This window comes from Rhynchophorus ferrugineus, unplaced genomic scaffold (genome assembly GCF_030347505.1).
Source record: "Rhynchophorus ferrugineus isolate W39M unplaced genomic scaffold, kcgeb_rfMv2 rfM8, whole genome shotgun sequence".
In the NCBI taxonomy this organism is placed as follows: Eukaryota; Metazoa; Arthropoda; class Insecta; order Coleoptera; family Curculionidae; genus Rhynchophorus; species Rhynchophorus ferrugineus.
The window spans coordinates 34,286,488-34,304,190 of NW_027472587.1; the positions used below are offsets into that span (position 1 = coordinate 34,286,488).

The 17,703-nt window shown below is 30.3% G+C and overlaps 1 protein-coding gene across 1 annotated transcript in view; it reads right to left on the reverse strand.

The window, feature by feature from the left end:
* Positions 1-17,703, reverse strand: part of LOC143201133 (pikachurin) — a 373,950-nt gene that overhangs the window by 197,341 nt on the left and 158,906 nt on the right. The window contains exons 3-4 of the mRNA XM_076412007.1: positions 6,560-6,733; positions 4,270-4,479 (exon numbers count right to left, since the gene is read on the reverse strand). Of these exons, the coding sequence (XP_076268122.1) occupies positions 4,270-4,479; positions 6,560-6,733 (384 nt within the window). The remainder of the gene's footprint in view (positions 1-4,269; positions 4,480-6,559; positions 6,734-17,703) is intronic.

The window sequence follows — 17,703 nt, forward strand, 5'->3', positions numbered from 1 at the left end:
TGCCATAGGTCCAAATGGGGCTAAGTATTGACTTATTCAACAAAGCCTTGTTATCTAATGATAATTTAGATTTATGCCCTATTAGTCAATACATTTGGTTTGATAAAAACGATAAATAACTAATACAAACAATTGATTTTAATATAACACTATAGGTAAATAAGTTGTTTTAACGTTTTTGTTTCTTCGTAAATAAGTTTGTTTAAATATTTCTGACGATGAATGGTTTAAAGTGTTAATTGCTGAGAGTGAGTATATTTTATTATTCAAAAGATTGAACAATATTTTAGGATCTTTCATTTTTTAGCAATTTATGTTTATTTATATATTTTTAATTTAACTGTAATTTCAAAAATGTTTGCAAAGTAAAATGATTAACACTAATTGTGTTGAATTTCAACTACTACAATTTTATAAAAAAAAAAGTTAGTTACTTGCATCCAAACAACATGAAATATTTCATGTCCAGTTAAACAAGCCAGAGGGAAAATCTCGAAATGCTCTAAATGCGCATAGAATGTTTCCAAATTAATATCCAAATGCAATTTGCCTTAATTCGTAGTGAAATTCGAATGGACAGTATTTTAACAACAGATTTTTCCCAAAATAGACATAAACCGTTACACAGCTTTTTTATTACCGAATGAGAAAAAATATGTTGGTGGATTTGCGTCCAGTTATTTATTATTTCCGACTTTTATTATTATTATTTTTTAATATGACGACCATATTTTAATAATTATTTTAGTTCAGTATTTGAATATAAAAAAATATTATAAATTTATGTAAAACCGAGTTTTATTTGTTTATATATTTTTATTTTTGATATTTTTTCCTAAAATACAGACACAGATATGTAGCATTCAAGGAAATCATAAATCGTTCCGAATGTATATGGTACTCAGAATTCCATCTTGTAGTTCGATATTTTAGACCTTTTAGTTTTTGGGTCGTTCAAGTGTTTTTTTAAATAAGGTTTGAACGATAATGTAAAGTCAAATAATGATAAAAACGATAATGTAAAGTGTGGCGGTCAGACTGCTATTATTGAGCAGAACTCTGAACCTTTGAATTATCTCCTTATCGACCAGAATCAACTCTGAATATTTTATATGAACGATTCGTAAATATAATGCATACTTTCAAATGAGGTCTCTAGGAACAAAAGAAGTAAATGCTTTAACTTCTAAGTTTCGAATTCGATCCACGTTGATAAAAGAATAGAACAACAATACGTTGGAAATTCATTTTCATGTGTGTGTTCACATTTGTGTCACATTTCACGTAGTGATAGACATTGGTAATTAATCGAAGAATTTTGCTTTGACAGCGTTGGATAACTAGTTGATTTACATTTTTAGTACAACCCCATATTTGCAACCCGTAGGTCCAAATTGGCTTTATAAGTGTCTTATAAATCAAGCTCTTTGATTTTAGATCAAGCTGAGAGTATCTTCTGACTAACCAGTATAGTTGTTTTAATGATTCTTCTTGAGAAATAGGGCGTCCATTGAGTCATATAATTAGGTTTTTATTATTTCGTAACAATTCAAAATTGACGTGGAAAAATTTGGATCTATTAAGTTGAATTTTCAAATATTTCGTCCATTTGTAGATTTTGTTGACTGCCACTTGTACTTTTTCTACTGCCCTAGGCAGAGATATGTCGTTTGCCATAATAATTATATCGTCAGCAAAGGTTCCAAGTAGTGTTTTTGTTATTGGAATGGCAGCAGTGTAGAGCAGATATAGGAGAGGTCCTAAGACCCTACCTTGTGGAAATCCAGCCGAAATTGTTTTAAATATTGAGAACATCATTTCGTGCGACACACTTCTACCGACAATTTGCTCATCTTAGAGATTAATACCAAATGCCAAACCCGATCAAAAGCTTGTGAGATATCCAGGAATATTGCGGAGCTGTATTTCTTTTCCTCAAACGCTTTTTCAATAACCGCAGTTACTCAACATTATGTCTTACGTTATGTCAACGTGATGATTGCTTTTCGTGGCAGTTATTTCAATAATCCAGGTGAAATGTCATCTATACCAGGTGCCTTTTTAGGATTAAGGTTATCAATTTCAGTGGAAACTTCCAATGGAGGAATTAGAATTAGATCTACATTGAACATTAGGTTGAAATATGTTAGCTAAGTATTGTGCGAACAATTCAACTTTTTCATCGTTGCGTCGAACACATTCATTTCGATCATGTTTAATTAACGGTACTCGAACAATAGGTCTTTTGAATCTTCGAGTTTTATTCCACAACGAATAATCTTTGTCTGCTTCTGGACTAAATTCACTTACATATTTTTGAAAGAAATTCTGTTTATATGTTGAGTGTTCATATTATTTTGTCAAATCTCTGTACCTCTTGTATCACATATTGGCATATTATCTGTTATTAAAAGCACACATTGCCCTATCAACGGCATATTCCAGACGTTAAAACGCCCATTAAACATAATGATTTATGTAGTGGGGCAAAAGACAGAATCGTATAACATGCCCCGTCCCGTAGGAACTATTAATTCAGCGTGGAAATACAAACACCAACTATAACATCTTATATTATACTTGACAAGTGTTAATGGGTTGCAAGACCCGTCCAGAAGCAACGGGCCCAACAACAAATTAAGCTTTACCCGACAGCTATCACTGCGTACCCTACGATAACTGCGGGTTAGTTATTACAGACGCGCTCCAGGAAAATTACAAAATTGCATTAAATAAAAACGTTGATGGCATTGTGACAGTTTATTACTAGTTCGCTATAGCTTAACATTCGCTTGATAATGTGCCGAGGAAAAGGTAATTTTAGTTTTTTCGTGTTTTCCAAAGCGAATTTATTGATATTAATTTCAAATAAAAATCAGAGATATATTATTAGTTACTTCTGTAATTACTTTCCGGTTCTTGTCAGATTTCACTAGCTATAAGTACGCTATGTTATGAATGGACATTGCGGATATTAGCAGGTCAATTGAAAAGTCCCCGACCTACCATAGTAAAAAAAATTTTTTTGGCAAATTTAGTTCTTTTTTTATTCGACATAATTCCCTTCAAGGGTGATACACTAATTATAGCGACCCTCCAACTTTTCGATACCATTTTTGTAATGCGATTTGTCTTTTACTCCAAAATAGGCCCGAGTTTCGGCGATCGTCTCTTCATTCGACAAAAAATTATCCCCGCCGAGCATTCTCTTGAGATCTGGGAATAGGAATAGTCGTTGGGGGCCAGACCTGGAAAATACGGTGGATGAGGAAGCGATTCGAAGTCCATTTCATGGATTTTTGCCATCGTTTTTACTGACTTGTGACACGGTGCATTGTCCTGGTGAAGCAGAACTTTCTTTTTCTTCAAATCCGACCGTATTTTGGCGATTTCGTCCTTCAAACGGCCCAAAAATGCTATGCAATAGCTGTTGATGATCCTTCCTTTTTCAAGGTAGCCAATGAAAATTTTGAAGAGAGCCTTCACATGCTCAAATACTCGTGAATGATATGATGTACACATTCAGTTGGTATCTTTAGAGTGTCTGCTATTTGATTCATAAAATTTACGGTCATTCAAAATCATTTTGTTGATTTTTTAAATGTTTTCGTCGGTAACAACCTCTTTTGGGCATCCACTACGTTCACCGTCTTCAGTGCTCATTTCACCACGTCTAAACTTAGCATACCATTTCTTGATGCTCGATTCTCCTGGAGCAGTGTCCGGAAACCCGCGAAATTCCTTTTTATCCATTTTTTCACAATAATAAAAGTTGCTTCAGTCAAAATGTTATAATTCACAAACTAATAATCAGACAGCTGTCAAATTTATAGACACATCTCTTGAGGGTTAGGGCTAACTAAAAAACGTATGGATTTAGTTCTAGTAGCGCCATCTATATGTCAGGCTGCGGACATTTCATTGGACCTGTTAGTTGTTTTAAGTGTTTTCTTTCCATATATTTTGAATTTATGGAGAATATCATAAATTGATTAAATTAAAAATGAACAATACTTTCCGGATTTTATTCTTAAGTTGTCAGCAAGTTGCTGATTATAGAGGCTAAATTATTTTTAAACCATTATCTTTCAATATATCTGTCCTCCTTAATAACTTTTCGAATTAGCCTGATTTAAATTAAAATGTAGTCTCTCCCCAACATTCCATTCCCCCTTGCTCGGTGAAATATTTAAAGCGCAACTCTTAAATTAAAAGTTTGACACTGGAATGTCCGGGAACATTTAATTTGGAATAGAATTAGCCAGTTACCTTTTGTGCATCCGATGCCGCTCCGTCCCAGAGGACACAGACACTTGGCCGGTTCTTCGTCATTCTCAATGTGACAGCCCCCTCCTGCTCCGCAGTCTAATGTGCAAGGCCGCGCCGTCGATATAGGCAGGGTGGATTTTAAGAGTGCTGAACTATCCGAAGTTAGTTTCTGTTCTAGTCGGGGGCCCACCGTTGTAAAGTTTATGCGATCTGCAAACAAATAAATTTTGGGACAAGACAAATACTATATAAATTGTAGAATATCTGCTACTGTTACGAGAGTCACTATTTATATTTCGGGAATAGGAAAAAAAACAAATAGTTAAGCTGCTTTTATTGTTTTTCAAAGTACTCGCCACAATGATCGATACACTTTTGCATACGCTTAAACCACTTTTCAAAGCATTTATTCCATTCCGAATGAGGTATCTTCAAACATGATTTTTGAACGCTTCAATAGCTCCTTTGGGCGATGAAAATCGTTGACCACGCAGTTTATTCGTCACGGATGGGAACAAAAAGAAGTCAGTTGGTGTCAAATCAGGACTGTACGGCGAATGACCCATTAATTCGATGTTTTGAGTGCTCAAATAGTCTCTTGTTTGAGCCTATGTGTGAGAGCTCGTATTGTCATGATGAAGGACAATCCGTTGTCTGTTATTTGTTTTCCTTATTTCACCGAAAACTTCTGGCAAACAAATGGTTGTGTGCCAATCAGAATTTATTGTTCTAGATCATCTAGAGGCACTACAATACGAGCAATATGACCTTCAAAGAAAGTTTCCTTGAAAGAAACAGGCCACTATTTTCTTTGAAGTGCTTCGTGCCCGAACAAATTTTGTTGGATTTGGTTCATCTTGGAATACTCATACTGCTGCTTACTTTTCGGCTCATACGAATATATCCATGATTTTTCACCTGTGACGATTTTATAAACGTCTTTCCAAGCACCGAGAGTGAATTTCTTAAGCATTTCTTTGCACTAATCGGCACTAGCCCTTTTTTTGTGCCATTGTCAAATTATTTGGGATCCAACGCGAACATAACTTTCGCACAACTGAGTGTTCATGTAAAATCGCATATATGCTGGTGGAACTGATGATTAGGGATGCTTCAATGTCCGAATAGGTGACATGTCGATCTTGCTTAATCATTTCGCACACAGCATCGATGTTTTTTGGCAATTTTGCACGACCTACATGAAACTCGTCGGATAGCGAACTACGACCACGATTGAATTCACTAAACCAGCGATAGACGGTGGTTTTTGTCAGAGCTTCATCGCTAAAAGTCAAATTAAGTTGATGCACCCTTGTTGCAATAATCCATGTCGAAAAGCGTAAAAAATCATCGCACGAAAATGTTTACGATTCAGTTCCATTTTTTGCCGAGACGAAACTTTCAACTAAATATAAAATAAACAAATAGCGTCGGTACGACAAAATGTTCTGAGTACGTATATCGTCAAAAATGTCAAATGTTACGATGGAAACGTCAGATGGACTCACATAACAACAGTGTTTCCAATTCCCGAAATATAAATAATGACCCTCATACGTATTGTTATTTACAAGAAAATTACCAAAAAAATCATAAATCTAAATACATTACGTATAAATTTATGTAAGCATAAATCGGGTACATTTTTATCAAGGTCGCAGCTATGACAATAGAGCCAGAACGTTAAAAATCATTCGCGTGAAACTAGTAGAACCGAAAATAGTAACTAAAGGTACATTAGTAAAGCAGTCGATAGTAAAAAGTAACAATATCAGTCGGACCGAAAAAGCGACTGAAAACAGTCGACTGAAAGAGTCATTGTTATAAAGTAGTAAAATCAATCGAACCAAAAATAGCGACTGAAACCGTCGATAGTAAAAAGTAATCAATTACTAAACAGTAGATAGACGTTTTCAGTCGATATTTCCTAAGGCTAGTTGGATCCCTCTCGGTTCATTTTCATATATACTACGCCTTTTAATATGTGACTATGTGGAGATGCTTTGATAATTTAATTTCAATGTTAAACGTCCATATGGAGTTTGAACAACAAAAACCATGCATGACTACAACTCAAATTAACAATCGACAAAAGGAGCCGAGTTCAAGGGAGCATTATGCAGTTCTCTACCGGATGCCAACTAAGAGAGAGAGCCTATTATCGGAGTAGATGTTATAACACTTCGAGCTAACATGATTTCGCATTAATAAACTCATTTTCTCCACATCTGTTCGTCGTCGTTTTGTCGACGCGCCACAAACAGCAATCTATATGCCTCATGTACTTTACCTGAAGCGGTGGTCGCGGTCATATTCGCCAGAGTTTGCGGAATTTCATTTGAGTCTGATGACGCGCTCGCGTTCGGAAAGGAGAATTCCAGGGCATCCATTACCGCGTCCTTTTGATAAATTACGTCTAATTTTAAGTCTTCTTGGGATGGAGTCGACACTGTAAAATTCATTTCTGAAACAGAAAAAAAAGTATCCTTTAAATGCTGAAAGACTTATTGGCAGGCGGTGTTGTTTACGAGACATATATCTTTCGGTTGTTTTATTGGTCGTTGGAGGTCGAGGAATGTTTTATTTTTTAAATTTTGTTGAAATATATTTAGAAGAATATTGTTATATATTTTAATAAAACAGTATTTTATCCCTAAGACTGAAGCTAATTAAACCATACCTTTATAATACGAATATTCTATTCCACTATATACACATAATTTAGCTTAATACTTACCTAAACCTATTTATCTATTTATAATATTATTTTACCAATTACTACTACCAACAAATTCCTTGAAGTCGATGCCGAACAACAAACTAGATTTGTTTAGTTCGTAATTTAATTTTGTGTATATGTTACAAAATTATATTATATATATATATATATATATATATATATATATATATATATATATATATATATATATATATATATATATATAGTAGCGAAAGTAATATTGTAAAAAAATGAATAGGTTTAGGTAGGTATTAAGCTAAATAGTTGTATATAATAGAACATAAAATACGTGTAGTAGAGAGTTTAAATTAGGTTTTTGTTTAGTTTTATTTAGTTATTACAACGACTATTATATACATATTTTATTTTGAAACATTTTTTTTTGTTAAATACCTATGTTTGATTATTTTTTACTTTTTAGTGAGTTTATTTTTATTTCTTGGAGTCGGTTCAATTTTTTTGTAAAACCATTTTATTATTCTCTTTTTAGTGCTTTAGAATCTCAATAAATTATGCAGTTATTTTATCAAGTATTACATGGGTAGGCCAAGTAAAGGTTCAACGAGAGAAGGACTATGAGGTTGTATGAGAAAAAATTGGAATAAAGAAACAATGATTAAAAATAAGGAAAGCTTCAGGCCCCGGGGTCTGCTACCTAGTCTAGGTGATTTGACAAATGTTATAACTAAACTGAAACAACAAAAAGAGGTTGCCCCCATCGGGAATCAAACACGTGTCCTCCGCGCAAGATCTCAACGCTCTAACCATTACATCATAGAAGCAGTTGCATTTAATATTTACACGACTTATATAATGATTTTATATCTAATGATTTTATATAAAAAATATATGATAATTTTGTATATATCCTTAAAATTTGAGGATTTCACTCAAAAGTGCACCCTTTGGAATGAAAAAAGAATTTTAAAATCGGTTCATAATTGACGGAGAACATACATATGCAAATATATATGCAGCCGCACATAGAACCTCCCCCTTTTTGGAGTCGCTTAAAATCCGTTTTATAACGAATCTTTATCTCGACAGTTTCAGAGACGTTAAGTTCTTCGTACAAAAATCATCACTCCTCCTTCAATATATAAAAAAGGTATTCATCTGTTAAGTTTTTTTTAATATATTTTTCAGATTTATAACGTAAATACTAGATGATGCATGTAATATGATCATTTAATTTTAATTATTTTTTCAGTTATTTCTTATTTTTTACTTTAAATAAAATTAATTAATTAAAAAATTGTTTAAACGAATATTAATTATTATTTTCCATTATATCCTGTCAAAAGAACGATACTTGTTTGGCAACGATACAAAAAATCATAATTTATTATGATTATTATCAACTATTAAGCTGCATAAAAGCTCCTTGAGAGTTCTCATTCATTAGTCTTGCGATTAACTATCTTCGAACTTTTTGACAATAATCCAGACCGTGTTTTGCCATTGACATCAGAATTACCACTTTTAGGTCATTGAAACCAAAAGATTTTTTAGGTAATTGAAACTTCGGATAACTTTTGAATTTAACTGTCGTTTGCATTAATACCTTTCATTTTCACCTAAGATGTCCAAATTAAAAAAAAAAAAAGAATAACGGTACAAAGAAAAAAGTATTACAGTACATATATATATATATATATATATATATATATATATATATATATATATATATATATATATATATATATATATATTAATGTGTAAACGATAAAGGTTGCTAAGAATTTTCTGAAGATGTTGTTGAGCATAATTTCAAACTTCAAACCAAACAGAATATTTCAGCTTTTATATTATATCAAGAGTAAAAAATGGGTGCTGATAATTTAAAGAAATAGTAGAAATTTTAAATTTTTCTCTTACAAGTGTATTATATCAAATTGCTAAAACACATTTGAGACATTGAAACAAAACATTGGAATGTGAAAGAACTATGAGGCGTATTATTTGCAAGGTTTGTTTTTTGACTAGGGTCCTTTTGCTGGTTCATATTAAATCATATATTTACAATTTTATTGGGATATTAAAACTTATAATAAACTATTGCGTAATTTAATAAATCACTTCAGTAGGTGCGTTTCGTGTAAGTAAGGAAATGGAATAAAAAAACTTTAAAATGTTACTTGATTTCGTCAGATTTAAAGATGTGGAAAGATAAAATTGAATGATAACAAAAGGATAACGGGTGCCTGTGTTGGTAAGAACTGTAGCAGATTTAATTTGCTCATCGATCAGGCAGGCAACGTGATAAAATTAAATATTAGTTAACATGTCATAGCAGACTATTTTTGGTAAAAGGAAGACTACGTAATATGAAAAGTTACTTGCTTTACAATAGAGAATACCCAAATTACAATAAAAACTAGCAATGCGAACTATCGACTGAAAACAGTCGAAACAGTAGTTAAAATGCACGGCTCGACCGTTAATTCGTGATGTCAGACGAAGATGTACGAATCCTTTCCTGTATAAAAAGGACAGAGATAACTGCTTGGGGCAGTTAATTTTATATGTCGTTATGTTTTCCAACGGTAGTATAAGCGAAACGGATATATATATATATATATATATATATAAATTCCTTCACGAACTAACTTTAAAAAAGAGAAGGAAAAAAATAATTAGTGAATACTATTATAATAATTATATATAACATGCAATTTATAATTTATACAATATACTGTTATTTACAATCAAACTACAGAAAAAATCATAAAACTACATATATTCCTATAAATCTATGTAATTGAGTACATTTTTGTCAAGGTCGCGGCTAGGACCAAAGAGCCAGAACGTCAAAAATTGAATGAAACAAGTAGGACGAAAAATAGTAACTAAAGATTACGACTGAAACAGTCAATAGTAAATATTAACAAAGTCAGTCAGACCGAATATAGCAACTGAAAACAGTCACTGGTAAAAAGTAGTAAAACCAGTCGAATGAAAAATAGCGACTGAAACAGTCGATAGTAAAAAGTAGTCAATTACTAAACAGTCGATAGTCAGTTTCATTCGATAGTTCCCAACACTAATAAAAACTTTTAACTAAAAATAAATCTTGAAATCTATTCAAATTTTGAATTTCAATTTAATATATTAAATAAAAAAAATAACACCTAAAAGATTCCATTATTCATTTATTCAATCGCAAACGTTTAATAACCAAGGAAAAAAAACCACGGTTATTAATGAATATAGGAAATAATGAAAACCCATTGAAAAATATATAAGAAGAAAAAGGAGCAGAGGCATTGAAAAATATTATTTTCACTCTCATATATCCGCAGTTCTCGGTTCGAGTATAATAAACGCATCGCATTATCTCATCTCTTTGTTAACGCGTTTACTTTCTTTATTTTCTCTTTTTCATTGTCTTTCATATAAATTGGGAGCTGATATAACGCTTTTAAGATATTAATTACGTTCGTATCCGATCTATTTTTTTTTTGCTCATCAATGTTAAGTCATGTAATTTTACTTGATATGTATAATGAAACTGTTTTTTTGGTTATTCCCAATGTTTTTACTAAAATGTTGAAGGTGCGAATTGAATTTAGTGGAATAAGCTACATATACGGTAAGTTTTACTTTATATATATATATATATATATATATATATATATAGTAATCAGATTGGATGGTGTGAGATATTTTAGTCTACGCACTTTACTGTCACTTCGTATATGATGAGAGATTTTCATATCATGTCTTCTGCGTATGTTAGCACAGTAGTTATTTAGTTGTAGGTAGTTCCATTTTACTTGATATGTATAATGAAACTGTCTTTTTTTTGGTTATTCCCAATGTTTTTACTAAAATGTTGAAGGTGTGAATAAAATTTAGTGGATCAATGCATTAAGAATATCTGAAATTTCATAGAATAAGTTACATATACGGGAAGTTTTACTTTTTATATACTTTTGTTTTTATATTTTACTGCATGTCTTATTCTAAAGTCTATATACATCTAGTAATCAGATTGGATGGTGTTAGATGTTTTAGTCTACGCACTTTACTGTCACTTCGTATATCATAAGAGATTTTCATGTCATGTCTTCTGCGTATGTTAGCACAGTAGTTATTTAGTTGTAGGTAGTTCCATTTTACTTGATATGTAGAATGAAACTGTCTTTTTTTTGGTTATTCCCAATGTTTTTACTAAAATGTTGAAGGTGTGAATAAAATTTAGTGGATCAATGCATTGAGAATATCTGAAATTTCGAGGAATAAGTTACATATACGGGAAGTTTTACTTTTTATATACTTTTATTTTTATATTTTATTGCATGTCTTATTCTAAAGTCTATATACATCTAGTAATCAGATTGGATGGTGTTAGATGTTTTAGTCTACGCACTTTACTGTCACTTCGTATATCATAAGAGATTTTCATGTCATGTCTTCTGCATATGTTAGCACAGTAGTTATTTAGTTGTAGGTAGTTCCATTTTACTTGATATGTAGAACGAAACTGTTTTTTTTTTTTGGTTATTCCCATTGTTTTTACTAAAATGTTGAAGGTGTGAATAAAATTTAGAGAATAATTTAGAGAATAGAGAATAAGTTACATATACGGGAAGTTTTACTTTTTATATACTTTTATATATATATATATATATATATATATATATATATATATATATATATATATATAGTAATCAGATTGGATGTTGTTAGATATTTTAGTCTACGCACTACGCACTTTACTGTCACTTCGTATATCATAAGAGATTTTCATGTCATGTCTTCTGCGTTTGTTAGCACAGTAGTTATTTATTTGTAGGTAGTTCCATTTTACTTGATATGTATAATGAAACTATTTTTTTTTTGGTTATTCCCAATGTTTTTACTAAAATGTTGAAGGTGTGAATAAAATTTAGAGAATAATTTAGAGAATAGAGAATAAGTTACATATACGGGAAGTTTTACTCTTTATATACTTTTATTTATATATATATAAATATATATATATATATATATATATATATATATATATATATATATATATAGTAATCAGATTGGATGGTGTTAGATATTTTAGTCTACGCACTACGCACTTTACTCTCACTTCGTATATCATGAGAGATTTATTCCCAATATTTTTACTAAAATGTTGAAGGTGTGAATAAAATTTAGAGAATAATTTAGAGAATACAGAATAAGTTACATATACGGGAAGTTTTACTCTTTATATACTCTTATTTATATATATATATATATATATATATATATATATATATATAAATATATATATATATACATATATATATATATATATATATATATACATATATATATATATATATATATATATATATATACATATATATATATATATATATATATATATATATATATATATATAAATATATATATATATACATATATATATATATATATATATATACATATATATATATATATATACATATATATATATATATATATATATATATATATATATATAAATATATATATATATACATATATATATATATATATATACATATATATATATATATATATATATATACATATATATATATATATATATATATATATATATATATATATATATATATATAAATATATATATATATACATATATATATATATATATATATATATATATATATATATATAAATATATATATATACATATATATATATATATATATATATATATATATATATAAATATATATATATACATATATATATATATATATATATATATATATATATATATATATATAAATATATATATATACATATATATATATATATATATATATATATATATATATATATGTATATATGTATATACATTATTGTTTCAGCTACTTTCCAAATGCTAGAAAAATAATTAATTCATAATATAGCATTAAATCTGAATGTTAATAAATTTTACACCCTTATCTGATGGTTCCTGTAATATATTTCCGGTTATTAGATCATATCCAGGATCTTTATTTACAATTAATCCCTCTGGTTATTATTTTTTGAACTTCTTTGACGGTGAATTTTTTGGGTGTAGTAATTTTATATTCGTCATCTTTAGATAGCTCAGGTGGGAGGGTTTAAAGACATTTTTTAAACATTCTGAGAAGATGTCCGCCGTTTCTTTATTGCTTCTAGCTCAATTAATATTTCAACCTTTTGAGTTTTCGTGTTACCTTCAACAGTAAATATTCTATAGTGTTAGATGGTGTTATATTTTCTAATTTTCTGAAGTTTTCCTGATTTTCTCGGTTATGTTCATTCCCTTATTAAATTTTCTTTTTTTTTTAGTTCTTAGATGCTGCCATTTCTTCTCCCGCATTGTACATGATGTATGTTTCGTTTTTCAAAATATTTCACTGTTACGAGCCGAGAAATATGCTGCTATCTTTATATCTCTGGTAATATTCATTGCTGCTGCTTTTATATCAATTTGGATTTCTAATGATTAAGTTAAAATAGATAATTTTGCGAAATCTTTCTTAAAATAGAGGCCAGTAAGTTCTATTATTACTCAGGGAAGGAAGTTTATCTTTGAAGATACTATTTGAAGAAACTGTTACTATTATTAGTGAATGATCAAATTTCAACATATCAACTGGATTTAACGTTTTGAAAGTAGTGATTTTGTCACGTTTCGGATAGCCAAAGATTTTCGCTCGGAAAATCGGCTCTAATAGGAGCAAAGATATAACAATGTTATTCTTTAGCATGACAACGCTCGACCAAATGTTGCATAACCAGCGAAAACATACTTCGAAATATGAAAATCGGCAGTGCTACCCGCCCGCCTTATTTTCCAGTTTTCCAGGCCGTGATCGATTTCATTACTACTTGTTCCGACATTCGAGTAGTGAGCCGTCCGAGCACCGCGTCATTTTTTATTGAAAATATCAAAAAATGAGTCGATTCGTGAATAGCCTCAAAAGATACATCGTTTTTTCAAGCTGAAACATGAAACAAAGTATCGATGGACGATATTTCGAATAAAATACATTTTATCGATTTTTCACAGTAAGGCTTCAAACTCTAAATAAGTAACATTTAAAATATAATGTATAGAACTAGTATAAAAAATAATTTAATTAAACCTAAACATTACTATAACCCACATTTATTTTTAACGTTTAATGAGATCGCACATTCATATAACATACTCTGATTTATAGTAATTTATTATTCGCTTACAATATGATAATTAATATTACACCACGACAGCATTTCAATATAATATTACCCTAATATTCATCCTATTAATGTAATGTACCATTCGGTAATTAGGGTACATATTTCATGTAGTTGTTGTCTCCATTAGACTAAGAATGACGATGTTAATATTCCAACAATTAATTATCTTTAATACCATATCACTGAACTATATTAAAATGTGTGTATATATACATATAAATAATTGACTAATATTATAATTTTTAAATGTTTATTGGCTATACGTTCCTAAATCATTGGCTTATTTATAATGACATTTTAGTGAGTTACTCCGCGAATATCCGAGATATTTCTTTATATTTTCATATTCTTCATGTTCTACTCTATTAAATTAGAAACAATTGAAAGACAATAACATAAAAAACTAAAACATAAAATAGAACATTGTCCCATCGTCGTGGCAACTTGGTTGGATTTCGATTTGGTAGTCATCCAATTATCGATCCATTTTCGCACTTCTTTAGCATATCAAAAGGTTTACCAACGTCAATGAGCTTTGACAACAGATTCCTTTTAATCAAATAGCAGAAGCTATGGAAAATGCAATCTTGAGCTTGAATCATGATTAACATCTGTATATAATAAACAATTTAGTTTGTTTAATAGTTGTTTACAATGATGCTTCGCATTTGTATGTTGAGTTTGTATGTTGGTTTTTAGCCAGAAATCTATCTGCCATCTTCAAGTCATGCTTTCTGTCTTCCATTTTTCTTGATACGAGCTGAACTGTGAGCTAATTGTCTCCCTGTGAGAACCAAAAGCTAATGGAAACCTGGAATACTCAAGTCAACCTGTTATATTCAACGTATTACATCCGGAAATATCAGAAATAATATAACATATTGCCAAAAGATGTTCTCAGATATAATTATTATTTCTTCTTTTCAAGTTCTTTGTTGATTCAATTTATATAAACTTTTGATATTTGTTTCGCATTAGATACCCATATATCCACTCATCTTGTGTCCAACGAACCGATTCAGTGCGATCCCCTTAGAACCCATCACGAGTGTGATTCAAAGTGTTAGTGCGAGGACAGTTAAAGGTACGCGATAACAGTGAAGTGCGCAGGCTGAAACGTAAACTACCATGCGAACTGAATAACAGACATATAGTGTGAGATATAATAATCCATAGAAAATGTTAGAATAGACTTTAGAATAAGTTACAATAGTATCTAGAATAAGATTGAGACTATTAAGTTTATAGAGCAGATCACTTATCTTCGATAGAAGCGATCTTCTACATGTCAGTAGAGTTAGTTATTGAAGTTCTAAGAGATTGTTAAAAAAAAACCTCTCATCTTAACCGATACATCCATTTTTTGCTTTAAAGGGCTTACTTATATTTCTGCGTTCTTCAAGCCCTTCAATTTGTTTTCCCATTTATTTAAACTGTATTTTCCTTCTTCGTACTTCTGTACCTGCCTCGTACTTAACAGTTGATATATTATTGCTACACATATTTTACAATCTCCTTTTTGTTTTGCTACTGTTTATTGTCTCTATATTTTCCTCCATTTTCTGTAGTTGTTCTACTACTACTCTCCTTCTCCCTCACATTCCTTCTTCATTACCATATGGTTTCCTCGTATCCTGTTCTACTATACTTTCCAATATTGTTATACAAATTTTAGTGATGACTTAGTTTTTTATGAACCTTTTTGTATTTATCATTGTACTTGAACTACTGTTTCTTATTGTTTTTATTTTGAGTTTTTTTATCTTATTATTTGGTGATATCCCTGAAATCTATATTTAGTCTTAGATTACTTAATCTCATTTTGTTGCCATTTATACTCTCATGAACGGAGTTCTTACTGGTATTTTGTGTATTATATGATTCGATTCCAATGACAGTTGCAGTAATATTGCTCATTGCTTTCTGTGTATATTGTCCAGTGATTTGAACTGTTACCCATTAATATATGCAACAAGTATATTATGGGGATCTATTATGTATTTTGACCATGTTGTATTGAATTGCTTTTGATACATTTAAAATACGTCTGTTTCAGCAACTGACTAACTAAACATCCCCTAAAATTACAAATTGGTGTAAAATGAATTAAAATAACTTTATAACAGTTCGTTATTTCTTTCCGGTGTTATATAAAACAATTAGTTTTATTTATGGTAACTATAACGAGACAAGACATACGGAAAATCAGGCTTAACAATGAGCAGCAGTTGAAAATGAATCTCGAGAAAACGTGCCCGATATTAAAATAAATATGAGTCCTGCGTTGAGTTAGGGAATTCGGCTAGCATTTAGCCAGAAATTACTTGTTCTTTTCGCCGTTCAGACTTTAATAAAATAAATTGGGCCGGCAGAGAATTTAATTAAATTGACAAATATGAACTTCGAACGGAAACCGTGAACGGAAACAAACAGCTGTCGGTTGGTTATGAAATCGTGGCCCACTGAAATATGCTTTTTATCCTTTTTGTTATCCACGCGCCTTAACATCGTACACGAATGGTATTTGTTTTTAAATGTGATAATTCTTTTGCAAACTAATATTGCAATATCAACGGTTCTATTCTTTTTGATGATTTTCCAGTTATATCAATTTATATATAGCCTTTTCAAAGTTTTTTTAGCAATGCATCATGGATATTTGTGACGTCGAAATATTGCAATGTTGCCGAAGTAACTCTGAGTTTTAGTTCAGTTTGGCTTTGACTAAATTCTGATCTAAATAAAATAATGGAACAAAAATATTATGAAATATAATTTATTTTAACATTATAGTAAATCTAAAAATTACAGTTAATTATACAGCCACAGTAATTTATAGGTAAGAGTTAAAATCTCTTATCACTATTGCTTCCACTATTTCTATTTCAATGTGTGTATCTTGATGAAACTTGGATATTTCAAAATGGTTCATTGTGGCACTCTTAAAAAGACAGTAACAAAAAAGTGTAAAGATAAAAAAGTTACAATAGTATTCGATTAGGTTTTGTTGATCATTATATTTATTAATAATTAATTGCAGATATATCGCTGGTCGAGAAGGATTTATTAATTGAATTGGACAATGAGTGGGAGTGACTGAAGTAAACTTTCAGGATATGTGATAATGCTGTGCAATGCTAGAAATTCCTGAGAGAGTGACGAGTGTGGAAACAACTAAAGGTATGCACATAATTAATTGAATATAACAGTAGAAAATGGTATTGTAGGGCGTGAAAGTTTTGTGTGCACAGATATGCTTGTAATTGTATAAAATTAAACATGTGCATTAGGTTACAACGTATGAGGAGAGAATGAATACTAACTGTATTATAGATATGGTAAATGCATTAGACAGAATTCAGTGATTAATTTTATAAATAATTGAAGGAAAGAAGAGCTAAAGGAAAAAAGTATATATGCTCTCGAATGAAAGTAAAATACGTTCCTCAGATATACAAATGTTAGTTAGGTGGATTTTTGCCTCCAGCGGGA